The sequence below is a fragment of the Periplaneta americana genome, chromosome 12 (assembly GCF_040183065.1).
Source record: "Periplaneta americana isolate PAMFEO1 chromosome 12, P.americana_PAMFEO1_priV1, whole genome shotgun sequence".
Lineage (NCBI taxonomy): Eukaryota > Metazoa > Arthropoda > Insecta > Blattodea > Blattidae > Periplaneta > Periplaneta americana.
The window spans coordinates 35,620,436-35,642,578 of NC_091128.1; the positions used below are offsets into that span (position 1 = coordinate 35,620,436).

At 36.5% G+C, this 22,143-nt stretch overlaps 2 protein-coding genes across 10 annotated transcripts in view; both read left to right on the forward strand.

Annotated features, from left to right (window-relative positions):
• LOC138710254 (zinc finger protein 235-like) overlaps nucleotides 1-13,497 on the forward strand; it is a 65,106-nt gene extending 51,609 nt beyond the window's left edge. For 5 of the 6 annotated variants that reach the window (XM_069840961.1, XM_069840960.1, XM_069840964.1 and 2 more), the window contains 2 exons: nucleotides 4,084-4,154; nucleotides 11,272-13,497. In XM_069840961.1, the coding sequence (XP_069697062.1) occupies nucleotides 4,084-4,154; nucleotides 11,272-12,085 (885 nt within the window). In that variant the 3' untranslated portion in view covers nucleotides 12,086-13,497. Of the gene's footprint in view, nucleotides 1-4,083; nucleotides 4,155-8,886; nucleotides 9,022-11,271 lie in introns of those variants that run through there. The other variant, XM_069840965.1, reaches the window with a different exon arrangement.
• Nucleotides 13,498-18,639: 5,142 nt separating this feature from the next.
• LOC138710253 (zinc finger protein ZFP2-like) overlaps nucleotides 18,640-22,143 on the forward strand; it is a 52,618-nt gene continuing 49,114 nt past the window's right edge. For all 4 annotated transcript variants that reach the window (XM_069840956.1, XM_069840955.1, XM_069840957.1 and 1 more), the window contains exon 1: nucleotides 18,640-18,797. The gene's annotated coding sequence lies outside the window, so the exon portion shown is untranslated. The remainder of the gene's footprint in view (nucleotides 18,798-22,143) is intronic.

Sequence of the window (22,143 nt, forward strand, 5' to 3'; positions counted from 1 at the left end):
AATGTAGAATGCAGACAAACCACGAAATGTTTGAGGATGATTGATACAGTCATTGTATATCTGCAGTGTCTGGGAAAAGTGACATACTTCAGTTTCCACAAACCTTTTTTGATAATTTATTGACAACTTACGAAACATCTGCTCGCTTGGAAAAAGAGACATAAGTATTTCTTCCATTACATTAATTCATACAGAAAAAAATCAAATCGACATAATATAGTGTAAGTTGTCAATAAATTATCAAGAAAGGTTTGTGGAAACTGATGTATGTCACTTTTCCCAGGAACTGCAGATATTATTTAATAGATAGGTTATTTAACTTTATTTACTTGGAACAGGAGCTTCGTGAATTAAAATATTATGTGTACAGAAATATAAAGGTATGGGAATAAATCAAGTATTATTATTGACTATGTCTATTGGGTATAATGAGTTAAAAGTAAAAGATTATCCTTTATTAATATTTTTATATACCATGGTGCTTTGCCTTGGGATCCGAGTCGAGACACCCAGCTAACAACCTAATGTCATCACATAGGTGGGTGACTCCTACAACCTCTCTGTCTCTCTTCTTGCCTTGCTCTGTCCTAACTTAACTGAGCCTGGAATGGAATGGTGTGGTATCAATCCCCTTGGCTTACAGGCTTATGTACATGATGTCATGATGCCACCAAAATGCAGAATGGCATTTAATTACGCATGGTTTACTCTGATCGAAAGTGCCATAGATTTTATCAACTACAGAGTTCAAATTAATGCTTTTTGACGACTTCAGAGGATAAAACGTTATAAAGAGGCAACTGATCACGTGGAGGTATGACGTTGTTATTTATTTAGTCGAGATTCACGCAAGAGCTTCGAATGGCAACTAAATTAAACGAATGGACAAATCAGAGGGATGGTTCTCACTCTATGTTGACGTGAATTTCTTATATATAGCAGAATAGCTGTGGCATCTACTTGTCTTATCTCTTTAACTAATGAGGTGGAAGCTTCCTAGTGTTTATTCTGACATCTGGCCTCAAGCTGAGGTATTGTTGGAAGCTGTGTGAATCAGGTATTGATTTTCATAGCCACAAATATTAAAATAAGTTGAAAATAATTATTTCCAAGAAATATTCCTGAATAGAGCAATGTCCCAAATCGTTACTAGGTTGTCTCAAGGTGATACTGAACCCCAGGACACAACGGTTGAAACTGAAGCTGGATCTCTTTTGTATTTTTTTCATTGTTCCTACATGTGTAAATCCTCTTGTCAAAAGTTCTGTTACAAGTTCAGTCAAGCTGAGCCAAATGTCCACAGTCATATTCTGGCGTGTCTTCTAAATTGACTTGTTAAGTTCCACTACAGATTGAGTAGGAATTCTGAATTTCTTTTCTTCTGCAGAGAATGTTTTTCCATCACTGCCCTTTCCTTAACATTGGCGTGCCTGCCTACAAAAATGAGAGGGGAGTCTTAAGACTTTCAAAAGTCGAGTGTGGGAAACATGAATGTCCTTACTTTACATTTAATTTTTAATACGTAGAATACTATGATACTTTTCTTTTTTAATAACAAGTTATACACTTAAGTTAAATAACTTACTACTTCAATGAGATATGGTTGCAGATTATTTCCTTTACACCTTTCCAAATACTTGTTTCCTCCTTTCATTAGTAGCCAGAATTGTTACGAATATTTCAGTTAAATTAGATTAAGAATGTTTTTTGAAGAGCATTGTGTAATGTTCTATACTGTATTGCTGCCACAGAATGAAATACATAGACACTGTGGAGTACCTAACTGTTAGCCTTCTTAGCTGTGTAACGAGCGAGCTTGGATTCAAAATCTGGTTGAGACAAGTTACCTGTTTGTAGGTTTTCTGAGGTTTTTACTCTACCACTCCAAGCAGAATTGCTGGGTAACTTTTGGCATTGGACCTTGCACTCATTTCGCTTTATATCATTCCATTAATCATCTTAATACACTAATGTTTCTGTAAGAAGGATACATGTGACTGAAATGAAATTGATACCACAGTTTAGGTACATGACAATACATAGATGATTAGGATTACAGAATTGTACCTGATCTGTGACCGTAAGATTTCAGTATGTTGTGAAGTCTCCACGTGCTGCAATCAGAGCCTCTCAGCATAGTGGCATGGAATCAAAGAGGACCTGGATATGTGCCAGGGGAATCTTTCTCCACGCAGTGTGTATGCAAGTCCACAAAGCGTCAAGAGTGGGTGCTGAAGGACCATGAAAAGAAGTTGCCGACCAACCATATCCCAGACATGTTCGATAGTCGACATGTCTGGCGAACATGCAAGCCAGGGAAGCAGTGATACCCGTCGTTCTTCGAAAAAAGGCTTGCACAATCCTCGCCACATGTGGCTGGACATTGTCCTTCTGAAATATGACATATGGAGTTGCCTGAAAGAGGAGCAGTACTTCGGGCTCTAAACCTCCCTAATGTAGCTGTTGCTGTTCGGATTGCCCTGAATACGTAGAAGGTGAGCTCGCATATTGTATCCAAAGGCGCCCCAAATCATCACACTAGGTGTTTGTCCGCTATGCCGCTCAACAATGAAGCCTCTCAAATTGCGTTCACCATGGTAGCATCTAACACATGAGGCCGTAATTGTAGGACAAGTTAAAGCGGGACTCGTCCGAAAACACTACATTTTACCACACAGCACGCCAGTGATGGCGTTCACGTGCCCATTGCAGTCTGAGGCGTTGGTGGTTTCTGGACAATGGAAGCCGACGCAACGGAATGCGAGCCACTAGTCCAGCCCTCAAAAGGCGGCAACGAACCGTTGATGCAGACAGGTTCACACTCGTTGCAGTACTCCAACGTCGACTCAACACTGTGGATGAAGTTGTATGGTCCGTCACGGCCATGCGGACAAGATGGCGACCATCCCGTGCTGTGATCGCATTACGTGGTCCAGTATCCGCTCGTATCTGCGTACGACCCTCTTCTATCCACTGGTTCCACATACGTATCACTGTCGTAGCAGCATGCCCTGTACGAGCCGAAATGTCACGGTATGACAAACCTGTTTCCCGGAGACCAACCATTCTGCCCCGTTTGAACTCACTCACGTGCTGATATTGCGCCCTTCCACGTCGACGAGGCATACCTGCACTAGCTTTCACGTTTCCACTTCGTTTGGAAGCTCTGCACTGACTGAACAAAGCATAACACTGACCTTGCTGGTGGCACAAGAGACGTCACTGATGGGGCTATGTGTACGCCATCTCACTGGAAACGTAATCAGTTATTGGAGATACACTGTTCTACACATCTCCCGAGTTTGGAGTCGTTCGAGCTATTGTTTCTGGGTGTTGCACTTTTCACAAACAGTAGTGTAGTTAGAGGTTGACCAGGACATGGTTCTGAGATCTGCCTATGGGCAGCCTCTATCTGTGGAAGCTGCAGGGGCTTTTAAGCAGACTGTTGGTGACTGAGGTAGTGTAGCTCCTTCAGACAGATGGCGCCTTGGTGAGTCGTGGAATCGATTGCGACATGTTCTTCTGGTTAATCATGCAGCAGATTCAAGCACATGAATTGCGAACAGATGTCATCGATCCGAGGAGGCTGCAGAACATCACAGGAAGGCGGAGAATCAGGTCTCCAGTCAGGACTGGATGCTGTGGCTGAATCGATGCAATGACAGCAAGCAGTGAATCATGCGCTTGAAGAGTGATGCTAAATGAACTCCAACAATCATTCCAATATAAGGAGGTTGCACAATAAACCTATGGCTGCTGTGCTTGCCTGCAGTCCCTCCTCCGAGAAAAAAAAATAGGTTAATGGAATGTAAAATATTCGTTCATAGTTAATTTCTGGAACAGCAGTCAGTTAGTTCTATTATATTGTTATTGCGTAAAGAACTAAAAAATAACTGCCCCAGGAATTGCATTGTTTATCGTTTAGTCAACTGTTTGCAGATAAGTTTGAACGTCATAAGTGACACTGCTACTTAAATTTCTTTAGGACTGAATACAATTTATATGCTGTTCAATGGCATCTAAAATCTATCGAATGTTCATTAATTGTGCTAACTTTCTGTTCTATTTGCTCTCCATTTTCAGGTAGAGTGGCGTGACTTGGACGAGCCGAAGCTGGAAATAAAGGCAGAGGAGAATGAGGTATTGACCAAAAGGTGAGTGTGATGTACAAGTCTTCACTTCGTCCCTTCTTGTAGTGTATTACTTATTTAAAATAATTGCACATGACATTAATTTCCAATGTGTTTCGAAATTCTCTGTCATAAGTATGTGACTGCTATTCATATGTGCGACTCTAGATATTTTAGTACTGAAACGACAAAAGATGAATTAAAATTATCACTATTACTACCATTACTACTAATGCCAATGTTGCTGCTGTTGCTCCATTATCCTACAGAAGTTCAAGAATAATGAAGACGTTTGGAATGCCAGCCAGTCCATATTCTGTCCTTTATTTCTTTAAGAACGTCTTCTATGTCTTCCAATCACTTGTTCTTTTTTACAATATTCTTTGAAAATCGAATCTATCGAATCTGAACCACCCTTAAATAAGTAACCCAATACAGTTGTATTTTTAATTTTGTCCTATGTCAATTTCTGTATCTATCTTCTTAGTTCCATCGTTTAATTTTATTCTCCAAACATGAATATCATTACAAATTGTGATTCGATTTTATATTAATTTATTTTATACATTTATATACACTGTCTGTAATACCTTCAGTTGCTTATCTTGATAGTAGTTAACAATATTAGAACGAATGATGTGTTTTAGAACATTTCTTTGTATTTACGTATAATTTGTTTAGTTTTGTTCTATAGTCAATCATCTTTTATGTCATATTTACAAACAGTGACAATGATTGAACTCTTACCATTCCTGAAAGTATCACTAAATCATGTATTTGGCGTATTGTCTTCATCTTGTAAATATATTTGCAATATCTTAGTTCAGTTACGGAAACATTATGCAAAGTGGTTCAGGAGGAATATTAGATACTGTATTTCAGGGAGTGGTAGTATGAATTGTTTTGAGTAAAAGAAGTTCATTTAAACATACAGTATGTTCAATTTTCAGTGAGTGTGGAGAAGCAACTGTTTCAATGTTACACATAACAAGCATTATAATTGGCAAGAAAGAAAGAGAAATTACTTAAAGATTACATTTATTGCTTATTTACATGATATCATTATATTTTAACAGTTAAATGCATTTTTCCCCTCTATTGACAACCACAAGTGTTACTCTTCTGAGGTCGTCTCGTTGTTTCATGACAGCAGCACTAGTCATAATGCGAGCGATCAATTCGTCTCTTTTATAACTTCGCTTTTGCCCACATCGCCTTTCATTCACCCCAAACCTCCTCTTCCCCCTACCCCACAGACAAAAATCGATAGTAGTAAGGTCTGGAACTTTTGTTTCAAATGCATGCGACCACTGTGTGTGTACGTATGTGTATGTTCTATCAAACCAAGTAATAAAAAGTGACAATGTTGATTTGGGACACCTGTAAAAATGTATATTCGTTCATCAGTATGGTATATATCTTATTAGTTATTACGGGTCCTTGTTCTGTTTAAGCTATGTATAATGAAAGTAGAGATGATGCGTAGATGATTACAATACACTGTATTATTTCATGCCATATATTCATGATGAAAAGTGGAGATTTTTTGTGGAAAGAGGGAATGTTCATTACTACGACATGATTAAAGTTTTATTTTCCATAGACATCGTACAGAAATTGTTAATTTGATAAAATGTCAGAAGTGACTCTGATGGAAATGCAGGCAAACTTGATATTCTCCTGTTCCACTGTTCATTCTTGAGCTGGTCTAGGGGACTACAGATGCTACAAAGTTTACTGTAAATCACTAACATGTAGCACACAAACTATCAGTGTTTAAAGACTAATAACATTAAAGCTATCCACAAAACAACCAAATTCCGCACATGACTTTAGAATATATTTTTATGCACTATAATGATGCAGAATATATAGATAATATGTTAATTAATATACTGTACTTACATAGCTTTCTGCATTCAATGCTGGTTTAGTGTCCCTCCTTTATTCACACTTGTATTATTGCTGCAGTGCTTATAGAAATAGGCCTGTCGTCCATTGTATAAAATTTATTTATTTATTGTGCATGTATATTATTCATCTATTTATTTATATTCAGTATTATTTGTTTAAATACGATGTATATTAAACAGTTTATTCTTAGGTAATAGAAAGTACATTTGTTATGGGTCGTACATGGAGCAGATTAGAGAGACAGGGAAAAACAGACAAGTGACTGAGCTTATTTTTACTTTCTCACCCATCCTCTCAATATGACCCATAGTGGTAAAAATTTGTTCTCCAAATCGAAACAATCCTCTCAAGGCATTGTCAGGCAGCTGTCCGAGTTCATGAGCAGTGTCCAGTATTTTTTGTCACTCAGAACTTTGAGAGCTCACGAGAAAGTATATAAAGAAAGGGTCAAAAACCTTCAAATAGAATGACAAAATCCAAGCTACATCTACAGATTAAGTGCGATTTAGATAATCCATCCACGGCTACTCTAGAGTCAATTGTACTGGTGTTTTCATATGCACATTTATTTTCTAATTAACTCAAAAATTTAGTGGACCTAGCTGTGATAATTCCACACAGCTTGGCAACACTGCAAACTATACATAATCAGAGATATAATTTTTAATGATAATTTTTGGACTGATACATTATATACCTCTCTTGAAAACCATTAGTCAGCTGTGATTGGATCTTTACTGTGCAATACGCTGCATTTAGTTTCATTAATTATTGTTCCTTCTGTATTTCTTCTATCATCACAATGACTATAATATAAAGAGTGATTCACGAAGTTCTTCCCCAGTTGATGGAGGTGATTCCTATGGTTATCTGGAACAAAAAATGTAAATAAATAATGGGATCACATTCGTAATTACGGAGTTACAGTAATTTGAAAAAAGGCAGAAAAAAACTTAACTTTAATATCAGGATTTCACTAACAAAAATTTAAAAAAATATATTAAAACACAAACAAATGATTGTTTATGTATGACTTTCTTTCATTTAGAGTGGATTTAAATCATATTTTCGAAAATGCCTCCCTGAATCTTAAGGCAACAGCCTGTATGGGTGTGAACCGCACGTGTAGCATTTCACAGCTTCACATGTTTGTTCCTTATTGCCGCCACCTACATCCAGAATGCATTGAAGCATTGAAACAACTCTTCGCGTGTTTGTACCTTAACCTGATCAGCAATGTCTTTCATCCACCTCCAGAAGCAGTAATCTAAGGGTGTTAAATTTTGGGATCTGGAACGCCAGGTGATAGGATCCCCGCAACCAACCCAGCACTGTGGGAATTGCTAATCCAAGTGAGCTGTTACTGCATGGTAGAAGTGAGCGGTGGTGCATTTGGTCTCTTCTTTCCAGAGGAACATCTTGAAGGAGCTGTGGTAACTGTTTTTGTAAAAAATGAAGGTACATCTCACCAGTTAAGTGTCCGGGGGAAATGAACGGCCCCAGCAGCTGGTAATCCAGAATACCACACCACACACTGAAACTGAATCGGAATTGAAAATTAGATTCTAACGTGACATAGGGATTATTGTCTTCCCAGACGTGTACGTTATGCTTATTGTTGATTCCGTCCCACGTAAACTGTACCTCATCACTGAATATTATGAACTCGTACTGCTGCTGATTCCCATTTGACGAGCTACAGAACTGCAAACGCTGGGGACGATCTTCTTGTTCTAAATGCTGTACTTCTTGCATATGAAAAGGATACAGTCTATTCTGATGAAGAGTTCTCCATGCCTTGGACTGTGCAACATTAAACCGGCTAGCGAAGTGTCTTGTACTGGTACATGGGCTGCGCTCTATTGCATCAAGAATGTTTTCATCCTCTCGCACTTCGTGAGTTCTTTCGTATTGAATACAAAGCTGGGAAGAGTACCAGTTTGTCGCAATGTTTGATACATTCCACTCAAGGTTTTTGAACGACGGTGATATTCGACAGCAGCAGCTTTCGCTTTACTGTCTCACATGCCCAAAATAAATATCGTATCAGCATACTTCTCAGACGAAAACTTTTAAGGCATCGTGATGTAACTTACACAAAAAAATGCATGGTTTATTTAACGACGCTCGCAACTGCAGAGGTTATACAGCGTCGCCGGATGTGCCAGAATTTTGTCTCACAGGAGTTCTTTTACATGCCAGTAAATCTACTGACATGAGCCTGTCGCATTAAAGCACACTTAAATGCCATCGACCTGGCCCAGGATAACTCAAACAAGAGATAATAGCTTAATAAATGGCGACTATGAATAATGTGCACACAGTTATGGCAACAAATATCCTAGTGCTCCATTCACTATGACGCATTTCGAAAATATGTTGTTAATTCCGTAAGTATGAATGTGATCCCATTAATTTATTTACACTTTTTGTTGCAAATAACTTCCATAAACGCGGGGAGATCTTCATGATTCATCCTGAATGTATATATGTAATTATGTACGTATGTATGTATAATGTGTGTATGTGTGTGCATATATATATATATATATATATATATATATATATATGTTTATTTATTTATTTATTTATTTATATCGGATCTATCAAATAAAACCATCTGCCCTTCAATAACTGTGACCAAAAGGATCCAGAAAACAAATACATATATAAAATTTACAAGTAAACAAAGAAAATATATACGATAGATTTCAAAAGAAAATTAAAGTGAATCATGTTACTAGAAATAGAGATGAAACTGCAAAATTTGAATTGAGTCCTTTAGAATTTCTCTAAGGATTTTCTCAACATTGTAAAATGTGATTCCCTTTGATTTTAAAAGGTTATAGGTGCATTTGGAGATGGTACCACGAACTCCAAAAAGAAATCCATGTACGGACCAACGATTAGCCATGTGTTACACTGCTTGCTAAAATAAGGGATGCAAGATTCAAAGATGATTCTCTTTTCATCATTAGTAAGTTTTGCCTCTTGTGCATTTCTTTGAAACCTTATAGTCGGGTCTAGTATTGTTGCTGTGTTCTTTTTTCTATCAATGACAATAATATCTGCTCGTCTTGTTAAATCAACTTCCAAGATACAATGACTTCTAATCCTTGTTGTCTTAGGATGTCAGCAAGCGGCAGTTGTTCCGCAGTGACTCAGTTTTTCGGCAGAAACCCAACACGTCCCATATATATATATATATATATATATATATATATATATATATATATATATACCTCGTGATTCTAAAATAATTTCTTTCTTTCTTTCTTTCTTTCATATGTTTCTTGAGCTGTAGACACAGTCATAATAAAATTAATGTCTTGAATTGTCGATATATTATATAAGGCTAGCCGTCCACTGAAACCGAATTCGGCCAAATAACAACTCGGCCGTTTACAGTTGTACACGGCCGAATGATCCCACAACAAGTGCATTGGCGCGCGTCCATTACACCAGCCCTATTCGGCCGTTTGCGGCCGAATGACGATTGGATCCAATTCAGATGGGATTTTCCGGTCTCATTCGGCCGAACAGAGCAACACGTGGTCACTGTTTCCATAAATTTCGCCATGAACGCAGAAAAATTAATTAGCTCTTGTATTTTTTTTTCATTAAACAAGTGAACTAAAACTTTTAAGGCTTAACAAATTATAATTCATGTACTACTTACTTTAATATCACTGACAAACGTTTCTCAGGTGGTACAACTTCTTTGAAATTTAACCATTTTGAGATTGATCGACGAATTACATTTAAAATATATTGAGATGTATCAACATTCATCCGATAGTAATCGATAAATTTAGCACTATCTTCTAGAAGTTTATTGTGTAGGTGTAGATGATGAAAGTTACCCATGGAGATAGTTGCACGATGCAGAACTGCACGCTGTATTCCTTACCTGACATAATTAGGAGCATTAAATCCAGACGTTTGAGATAGGCAGGGCATGTAGAACGTATGGGCGAATCCAGAAATGCATATAGAGTGTTAGTTGGGAGGCCAGAGGGAAAAAGACCTTTAGGGAGGCCGAGACGTAAATAGGAGAATAATACGAGTATTAAAGGATTTGAGGGAGGTGGGATATGATGATAGAGACTGGATTAATCTTGGACAGGATAGGGACCGATGGCGGGCTTATGTGATAGCGACAATGAACCTGTGGGATCCTTAAAAATCATTTGTATATATATCTGTACCTTTTAGTTGGTTATTTAACGACGCTGTATCAACTACGAGGTTATTTAGCGTCGATGAGATTGGTGATAGCGAAATGGTATTTGGCGAGACAAGCCGAGGATTCGCCATAGATTACCTGGCATTTACCTTATGGTTGGGGAAAATCTCGGAAAAAGCCCAACCAGGTAATCAGCCCAAGCGAGGATCGAACCCGCGCTCGAGCGCAACTTCAGATCGGCAGGTAAGTGCCTTAACCGACTGAGCCACGCCGGTGGCTGTATGTATGTATGTATGTATGTACGTATGTATGTATGTATAGGACATACAACTGGTAATTGACACCCGAAGTGTTGGCTCCAGTGGACGATCGATCAGCTCTTCTGCCGGTTGTCCGGCATTTGGCTGTATAACACCTAACAAATATTCGGCCGTTCACGGTGCCAGTGGATGTCTAGGCTAATATAACCTCACTTTCATTCAAATTCATAATTGAAGTATGTATTTTAGAAATTGTAAAGTACAATTTATTCATTCAAAATTAATAATTTGCAGTAAAAATCTATATGTCTCTACTTCAAATAAAAGAAATAAATTGGCTATTAACTTGAATATATCCATGGAACACATTATTTCAAAATAACATTCAGTAAAATCAATAGAGCAACAATCTGAAGCAACCTAAGTGTGTGCTTCTTCTTGAACTTATGTAAGCGGTGAATAATGATAAACTCACTCTCAGAAAATCGATAATGCAACCCTTTTGCAATGAACTATTGTTAATTTATTTAAAACCCTCATTCCGCTTAACAACTCATACAGGCATTGACTCAAACAAATAATAATAATAATAATAATAATAATAATAATAATAATAATAATAATAACATGCCGATTCAAGCTTCAGTAACTTCTATATTATATAATGAGCAACAGGTTATTGAATTGCAGTGTTTAAATGTGATTCCTTTTATGTTTTATTTTAGTATAATGATTAATTATTCTAAATAAGTTTATACACTGATAGTATTTTTTATCACAGTCTTCCAGATATCCATGACACCACTGTATCGTCAGACTGTGGCGGTATTGCGCATGAACAGCACGAGACTATATATAATGGTCCTCAGAATTCTGCTTTTTCCGACAAAATTCTTACAGCTCATATAGATGCGAAGCGATACAGATGCGATGTGTGTGAAATGTGTTTCAGGTTTTCGAGCTTCCTAAAAAAGCATGCCCTTAAGCACACAGGGAAAAAGCCTTTCAAATGTGATATCTGTGGAAAGTGCTTTTATCAGAGTAGCCATTTAAGAACCCATGCTCGTGTGCACACTGGTGAAAAGCCATTCAAATGCGATATATGTGGAAAGAGCTTCTCTGAATCGAGCAACCTTAAAAGACATTCACGTCTTCATACAGGCGAGAAGCCATACAAATGCGGTATCTGTGAAATGTGCTTCTCGGAATGTCTTACTCTGAAGAGCCATGAACGGCGGCACACTGGCGAGAAACCATTCAAATGCAACGTTTGTGGAAAAAATTTCTCGCAATCTAGTGGCTTGAGAAGACATAATCTCCTGCACACGAATGAAAAATCATTGGAATGCAATGTTTGTGGAAAGGGTTTCTCTCGTGTGGAACGTTTGAAATATCATATACTGACTCACACCGGAGACAAACCATTCAAGTGCGATGTCTGTGGAAAGTGTTTCTCTGTTTCGAATCATCTTGTAAGTCATCATCGCCTGCATACGGGCGAGAAACCATTCAAATGCAATTTCTGTGGAAAGTGTTTCTCGCAATCCAGTCATCTGAAAAGACATCATCTGCTTCATACTGCCGGGAAACAATAATTTTGTTGTTTCAGACTGTGGAGGAGCGCTTTCTAAAAGAAACCGATTTCACACGACGATTTATTGCTACACGAACAACATTTATTCTGCGGATGGACACAGCTATTTTTGATTCAAAAGTCTTCAATAATGCCATATTTCTGAAAAATGTGTTTCGCATTTCTGTTTTCCAAAAATCGGTGGTAAATTCCTGTATTGTGACAAACATTTGAAATATGTTTGTGGAAAATGTTCCTTGCAGTAGAGTTTCAGCAAAAAGAATATAAATCTCAGCATACAGGAGAGAGTATTTGGAATTTTGATGCTTGTGAGATAAATGTTAAGAAACATACTGTATACTCAAGCATAATATGCTAAACTATTCGCATGCGATATCTGCGGCGTTTCAGTCGGGTCCATCACTAACTGGTGAAGGTCAGTGTAATGGCGAGAAACTTTTCAAATTCATATGTGTTTTTCATTTAGTGTTATGTGAATAAACATGTATTCAAGATTACGAACTAGCATGCGAACTAGTAAAATGTGAACTTGCAGTTAAATCAAAACTCATGTTACACAAATACTTTGTGCCCTGGTAATATCGGATTTCATTCATTGCTGAATACTGGAGATAGGGTTATAAGTACGCCTACCGTAAAACGGGTGACTATACGTATTGTTGGTATCAAGTCACCCCGTTTTACTATACATAGAATCTTAAAACAAAAGAAAATAAATACGGGCTTACTTTTTTACAGTTCAACTGCAAGCATAAATAAAATGATCATAATTTGTAGAATAATGTAAATAACTTTGTACTCTATCACTTGGCAATATCGTTCAATTATTAGCAAAACATTTTGTGGTAATTGTAGAATATATGAAATCACTTTTTATTTTACTTTTACCACCACGCATCCGATAACATTGTGACTTTTATTTCTAATAATTCACCCTACAACAATGGGTATGCCACTCAACACAGCAACACACTAGTAGTTAATGCACTCCACACAGCGACAATGACTACACGTGTATTATTGAGAACAACAACAATGTACTCCTAATTTCAATTAATGTTCACAAAGCACTATGTGCAGAACAAAACTGCCAGTTCGCTTGCCTTGGCCAGTTCATCTAGCTCACTTTTCAAGTTCACTGCACATCGAATTCAGGTCTTCCGAACTACGTCGCACTCGCCTGGTGGCCACTGTCACAGTTACCGACTCATTCAAGTTCACTGCACGTCGAACCCCGGTATTCCGGCTACGGTCCACGACAAGTCAAACTCGAGTCTCCCCAGTTTCGGTCCACCACACATCGAACTCTGATCTCGAAGGCTGGCTTCCTTGCTCCCTCGAAGACTCACTTGTAGACTCGCAGATTTACCGATAAAATCAAAACCTCTGGTGAGATTACTTTTGATAAATTATATAAGCATAATAGATTGTGGCAAGTAATCGTAAAGAGTATTTCAGACATCATTAAATGTTTTATTCCAAGGCATCTTTGAATTAACAATTCATCTACATAACTTCTGATTTTTGTGAGCAAAGCCCAGGAAACGAATCTAGGACCACCAGATCTGGAAGCCAGCATGCTGATCACCGGATCACAGAGGTAGTCATATACGCCTATCATAAATGTGTGTACAGGACACTTTTACTATTAACGTTTTTTGTAAGGAAATTGAACTTTGAAGTTCCGGTAGTACATACTAAAAAATGTATCAAGATTGAAGCAAAGGAGATAACAAAAGAAAGAACACTAGGCTACTGCCTTTAAGCAATGCTTATTCATGTCAACGTATACTTTGACAGTACTTCGAACTGATTTGGCCAAGTAGGCCTACTCTTCGTACATAGTTCAATCACAGTCTAATAGATACAGTCGCGCAACTTCAACACTTTTTTTGCCAACATTCGCGACACTAGCGCCCAAGCGGCAGGCAAGGCACTGGTCATAGGGTTGATACAGCCAGCACGTGCTTTAAAGGAATGCGAGATGTTATAATAACGTTTTAATCATGCGTCGGAATAAAGACAATGTGTGCAATGACGAAAATTGCAGTAACAACAAGTTTAAATCTCCGAATTTGTCGTTCTTCAGATTCCCTAAAGACCAAGAGAAAACTATAACTCAGTCATAACCAATAATCCACGTTGTAGGTAACCTACGTATTGTGTTCTATAAAACATTATTTTATTACTTATCAGTTACCTATTTGTATGTCAGGAAGGACAGTTTAAATAAAAACGAAGTAAATACCTGTTACAGTGTATTATTTTTTGCAGAGATCATATGTGTAAATGTGTAACCATTTCGATTTTAGATAATATATCTACAGTTTTTAATGCAAGTAATTCCATAATTTTTGTATTCGTGTTTTTTTCTTTATATTTTTCAAAAATTGAATGTTATATAGCATTCAAGTAGGTATCATTGTGTTAATTTTGCAAGAATTCATGGAGTATAGTAATCCTTTTGCAAAATATTCACTCCTTGAATAAATCCAAACTGTGTCGATAAATTTCTGTGTTCGTGTAGATTCATGTGGCAGACGTATTAAGTTCTCAAGAAATAAAAGAGCCTTTTTAAATTTAATATAAAAAGCAATCTTTTCTGAAATAATTTGCATGACTGTTATTGGTGTTGATTTTACATTCCCAGTGATTATTTGAGCCATTCAGTGCAGAAGTGGTGTAAGTCAAAATCAGGTAATAAGGTTTAAAGTAAAAATTCTGTAAAATACAGCGCAAAGTATCAATTAATATATCTTTCGTACTATTCACTGACTATTAATAGTTTAAATACATTCAATATTAACTGCCGCTTTGCGCTGTATTTTACAGAATGTTTTCTTTAACCCCTCATTACCCATTTTTGACTTACACCACTTCTGCTCTGAAAATAAAATTAGGCCTACATTTTCTGAGTTAATTGAAGTTACAATTTTTTCAACAAAATTGTATGTTCATTTATTTGTTCTCACTTACGTCATATTAACAGTAAGTGCATGTAAATTACGTATTTATAGGTAGGATATGTTAAAATTGGGCATTATGTGTGTAAACTGGAAATGTAATGTAAAATGCGGTAAACTTGCCATAAAAATTTAAACCATACATCACACTATTTGTGACTCAAAATAATAAAGGAAATACCGGTTCTTAATAAATGTAAAAACAATGAACTTCATATTAATGTTTAAATCCTCCCCTTTTCTCTATTTTCAAGTTTACCTCAGCGGCATAGTTTACCCCAATTTGCGGTATGCAAAATCGTTAATTTCTCAGGAAATAAGGAGAAGAGTTCACCACGCGATATGCCCTACAATTTTGAAGCTACTAATTTTTACTCTTCTCGCAGGAAATACAAAGTTCCAATGATTCATAAATATATTTAGGAATGAATTGAATTAACCGACTACGCACGAACAATTATATTACTTCAAACCATGATACATGATCAGGGCCATGATTCAGTTATAAGGAGCAGGAAGAATTACGTTTATTCCCAGCTTCTAAAACTTGTAGATTAACTGCGTGTGAAATTCTTTCAGGATTCTAAAGTAGAATTAATAAGAACCATATACACTTATTGTATAGCATAAAAATATAAAATAAATTACGCAAAACCCGTTTTCTGATGTGTTATCATATGTAGTGTGCACACTTTTAACTTGCCTGCCGCTAGAGGGCTACTGTCGCGCCAGCTGTCAAATGTTGGCATATTTTATACGTATGAGTTGCGTGACTGTATCTATTAGACTGTGGTTCAATCATGCTGGTGATTTCAAAATAAAACATATGCAAACATTTAAGCTATACAAATGAAAGCAATAATTTAAACATTAATTTATGAGGTAAACATTAGTTAGATATTAATTTATGACGCAAACATCAGTTAGAGAAATTATTGATATTTATATTATAAAATAAAGTTTAGTTAAATTACGGGACTTTTGTACGTCTCGACAAAAATTACGGGGACGCCGGACACTTCGACCAAAAGTAGGAACTGTGCCGTTTTTACGGGACGAATGGTAAGCTTTGTGTCATTGTATATTTTGAAATAAAAATATGTTGACCAGGACCCTAGATGATCTAGGCCAGGACTCAAAGGTAAGTGTTTAGTTAGTGATGGGCCGCTCATGAGCGAGTCGTTTCGAATAAACGACTCCCGCTCTGGAGCGGCTCTCCGCTTGCTCCTTACAAAAGAGCGAGTCGTTCATTACATTTCGCTCCCTACTCTTGGGAGAGCAAGGCAACTTCACCTCGCTCTCTTGCTTATGGCTCACTCCCAACGCTCCACTCCCTCCACAACAGCACAGCGCTCCAAAGCTCCATTACAGCTGTATACAATCTCTGATCATAACGATGCGCAGCACGTCTGTCAGTGTGGTCATGCGCAATGACAAAGAGACATGCGATGTTTAAATTACATTTCAATATAGACACGTTTAAACGTTGCATACTGTCATGTTTCTGTTCTTATTGCTAAATAGATCATGTTTGCACATTAGCCGTTTTCATAATTGCTATTTATACTACTTTACCAACACTTTCAGAACTGTTTTTAATTGATCTGTTTATACTACATACTGATACTTCACGATTGTTACTGGTTCGTAAAATAGCGTAAGTAATGTAAATAGGCTCTGTACATGAAGCTTTTCTCCGCATTCACAGACCGATACAAACCGATTCGAATGTGTATTGCAATGGCATCTATTGAGAAGCATGTGTACTACAGTTAACACCCGCTCTGCAGTTATCGTAGAAGAGTCGGAGCGGGTGCGGTGGTGAAGCGTGGGGTGAGTGATCACTAGGAGCGAGCAGGTTGAGAAAGAGGGTGGGCACTGTACCGCTCCGCTCTTTTGAACGACTCCTCAAAAGGAGCGGGAGTCAAAGAGCAAGCTCACATCAATGAATGACTCCGACCAGAGTCTTCTTTAGTTACAAGCAGGGGCCATACGTCGGCAACATTGTAATTAACTGTCACCCGGAGGCTGACCGTACAGTACACGTGTTTGTGCTAATGCCGATTTTCAATGTTACAATATAAGTGTGTGTCGATGGAATTATGTTTGCGGTCGTACCAAACGTTAATTGTTGATGTATTATAAATTAAATGCGTGTTGGTGATAAAAAAAACAAGACAATAAATGAAAATAAAATGGTTGCAGTCTTTGGGAATTTTTACGGTTATGGATGACAAAGTAATTGACTATTCTATTAAATATTGTATAACCACATGTTTATATTCTTATTTGTGGTTTGTGTGTATCAGAATTCTAGTCAAATTGTTGGGTCTCGCCTGCTATATCAATAAAGTTACGCCATTGGTTTTCAAAGTCATTGTAAACAGCTGTTTTGTGATCCCATAAATGTTGCAGTTTTGTTGAAGATTCGGAATGCCTGCTATACGTCAAACTATCTATAATTTGTAGATGCATATAATCACTTTGTTGGTTTGGTCAATGTTACTTATGTCCCGCCCACAATAGAGACATAGGCCAATTTTACACATATTTAGTATAACTTGTTGCTTCTTTGACAGGTTGGGTTTGGTTAGTTTAGGTTTTTGTTATAGCCTACCTTGCATATACGATTATAGCGCAACATTGGCAGTGATAAAAGTGAAATATTCGCTCAGTGGGCGTTGGATACTCTACATTCACCATTTATAGAAAAGCACGACATAATCACATGAAATTAAAATGCATATGATATCCTACACCTTACATGTCAGAGGTGAAACAACATTAAGCGGTAAAACATTGTCAATTTATTAGCCAGATAATGGTTAATTGATTGAAATAGGGTATTGCGAAAGTACGTCATTATTTTATTTATTTTTGGTACAAGTAACATTTCTTTAAGTATTTATTTATTTTCCCTTGTACCATCAATAAAAAAAACATGTTTTCATTTTTTTTTAAATTATAAGTGTAGTTGCTACGACACATAGGCACACAGCACTTTCTAGGCATCTGAAATATTTGTAGAAAAACACGATAGATAATCGCATAAGATAATATTAAAATATATCCTAAACCTTTCACACATGAAACACCATTAAGTCGCAAAACATTGTCAATTTGCTAGCCACAAATTTGTAAACTGAATGGAACTTACGTCTTTATTGCATTATTGATTTTATTATTTTCGGTGCAAGGAATACCTTTTTTATTTATTTACCTTCGTACTATCAATAAAAACATGTTTTTTGTAATTATTTTAAGTGGCAGTCTTTGTACGTAAGTAGCCTACTCACGCCGTATTTTGAAGTATAGCTAATTGATTGCAATAAAACACTATTTTCGAACCCTTAATAATTTACATCACTACTCTGAATCTTGATCTTACCTATATGCATGAAGTGATATTGAAAAAATACGCGTTACGTATAACGAAAGCAATGAGCAAACATAATATCACTCTAAAATCTCCCGCCTCCACTCTGCGTTGCCAAACCTACCCATGCCCCGGCTTGTAACTAAAGAAGGCTCTGCTCCGACCCATCTCTATGTTTAGTGTGTTTCGAACGCACTGAATTAGAATTCTGCGTGATCTTTCACGGCGGTCATGATCTCCTTGCCTGCTGTATATGCAGTTTGGCGAAGAAGTTGTGCGCTAATCTTGGTATTTGTTAATATTTAAGACGGTTCTGCCAAAAACACCTCCAATAAATACCTTGTTAATTATTCTGAACGCTGAATACAAGTATTGTAAGTACAACTTAGATATTTTTAATTTGAATGACAAAAACTTCTAAAGGATCTTCTTACATTTCAGAACATTATTCTCAGTCAACATACCAATGTATAAAAACTTAATTTAATAATTATTACAGCATAGGCCTAAATACACATTTCGTCGCTTTGGTAGTGAATGGCCCTACTCCACAGTGAGCAAGTTTCGAGATAAAGCGATTTGAAATTTTTGTGCAATCAGAAAAACTACATTATTAAACACTGTCCAACGTAATGTGAGTGCAAACGTTCTGTTTTCTAGTCAGTGAAACGATTTTAGTCATATGAAACACACGATGCGATGTAATGTGAAGAACGCAGAACTGTTATTAATTCAATACCCACTGAAAAACACTCAACTAGAGCATATAATACTACAATAAACACATAAATTTCACAACTGAACTTTCTTTCGAAGCCCGCCATTATGATAGACAATGACGCACTCAACTGCCAACGCAAAAAAAAAAAAAAAAAACAAAAAAAATCACTACTTCACGACAGCCACACTCAATCGCTTGCGTTTTCGATTAAATTCGTGCATGCACCGCTTTCCGGATCAACAAAGTTGAGGCTCTGATTCACAGTCAAATGGCGGAAATTGTTAACATCCACGCCTTCATATCCCTTTCAGTAGTCCGTCATTATTGTGGTTTGAGCGGCGACATGTTTCCGAATAAGCAAAGTATCTTTGTCCCCCTTATTTTTCGGACAAATCTCCAATCGCACTTCCTTCGTCTCACGATCTATCATGCCCAAAACCCAAGAACCCTCCACAATACGACCACCAGCCTCAAATTTTCTACGTACAATCCTAGATCATATATATATACTAACAGATAGCTCTTTTATATAGGCTTTAGGGTTTGCAGTCGAGGCCGGCTTGATGTAGTTCAATAATCGTCAACAGATGGCACAACGACCAACACCATCACGAGACACGAACTCTGAACCGGTCTGGTCGGTCTAAATCGATTATTTCCTGCTTACGAGATTATCTCGTATGTACTGTCGACAACTGATGACCATGGATAAATATTATTGGCCTATATGACCGCGGCAAGTTCGGAACGAGGGAGCTAAATATAGTTGTCACGTGGGCGAAGCGAAGAGATAAGATAAAGTACGCCTTTGTATTGAATAGAATGCAATACAATCTCTCGGCGCAAAGCCAATGTACCTATATAGAATATAGAATATGTAGACCATGTTATAAAGTTATCGGTCGGCTAAATTATGATTCGTTATCTCTTCTGTTTTTATATATTTGTCGTGAATATTATTTATATTATCAACTGAGTGTATAACATAATTTATCCGTTAATTGATATTTTACTAAGATAAATCCAAAGAATAATGGGAAATAAGGGACCAAACACTGAAAAATAAATAAAATAAGAGAATTTGACATTCATAATTATAATGTTGTCGGAGTTTCGTTATACTTTACTTTGAATTATTTTAACTTGCACCACAAAAACGTATGAAAATTAATGTTAACATTACCTATTTAGTTATGATAGTAGTATATTGGAAAATTTGTGCATATAGCCTGATTACAATATATAAGTAATACTATCCTAACCTAAGCAATAGTAGTCTTGTTTATTTCATACATGTTCGTATAATTATACAAAAACAAGAATAATCTAGTTTGCAGCCTGTGATGTCTCGTTTACAGTATTATATAATATACATATTACGATATTTACTAGGTACTTTAACAATATATAGTTAATAATATAAAATATACAGGCCTAATCCATTACCAAGAAATACCCCTTCCCTCACATTTTCAATACTGTTTACCTCAAAAGGCCTTCAAATCTTAAAAACTATTAGACACTGGATTAAAATAGTCATGTTGATGTAGGCCTAAAACATTACATTTTTTTGTCACTACTCCTGATCCCATTTTAACAGTTTCAGGTTTTGTAATTTGTAACAATACTAACAGTACTGATGGGTCATTCCATAGTGACACACATAACATTTTCGAAGTAACTATGATCTTCACAGGATATTTAATTAAATACTTAAGAGTTTATGAAAGAGACATCACTGTCTTTTAACGTAAGCATTCCAAAATATAAACAGAAAATCTTAATGAAAAGGAATAATTAATCGTGTAAAAAATATGAAATATTATATGGTGTGACGAACATTTTCTTGCCACTTAATTTATTACCAAAATGGAAAATGTTCATATTATTGTTCCAAATGACATAAATAGTTGTTTTCCAAAGAATTAAGACACTTGTGTAGTACATGTAACTGCTGACATACTTTAATCAAAATAACAGTGCCATTAACAAATAAAATATTACGAATTATATTGTGACACACGAACATTTCTGCCAAGTTGATTACTATTTTTTTCAGATGCATATCGAGATTTATACACAGTGCCTACAGTTCTTATTATACAAAGCAACACTTGATTACACTAAAATACACATTCAGATTTAAAATGTTCTTGGTTATTTACAACCATATGTGGTGATATCTCCTGTGTAATATCATGTGCTGAATATACCAATATAGGCTATCTATTTTTCCTCCCATTTGTAGTACTTACCTTTCTTGAACATCACGGAAACTTTAAATTCACCACCACAAGCTTTTGTAACTTCCTCTGCTTATCTGACGTCTTTTTTTTAAATTGGTTATTTAACGATGTTGTATCAACTACTAGGTTATTTAGCCTCGATGGGATTGGTGATAGTGAAATGATATTTGGCGAGATGAGGTTGAGGATTCGCCATAGATTACATGACACTCGCCTTACAATTGGGGAAAACCTCGGAAAAAACCTCAACCAGGTAACTTGCCCCAATCAGGATTTGAACCCGGGCCCACTCATTTCACGGTCAGATGTGCCTACCATTACTCCACAGCAGTGGACCGAACATGGGTTATGTACATTAATTCTTTTGACTTTCAGTTAGCTTTCTTAAGAATACGCATAAAGAAATGTAGTGTTTTCAGGCTATCCTTGTAATATTAGTGACTTATTTCAACCAGTTTGTTACTAAAATATATACAGTACCTAAGTGTTTACTTGTGGCACTGGTGATCCATTTAATTGGTATATGAGACGAATTTAATTTTGTGTTTTACAGAAGGATACATATTGATTTACTTTTGCTCACATTGATTTTAATTTTATTTGTTGTAGTCCAGTTTTCAATAACGTCAAGCTAGTTTTGCAAGGCGGTGATACAAGATTTATCACTAATTTTTTCTATATATTATACAGTCATCCACGAATAACCTTGCCTGAGAAGTGGCATTTCTATTCAAATCCTACAATAATTTTCAG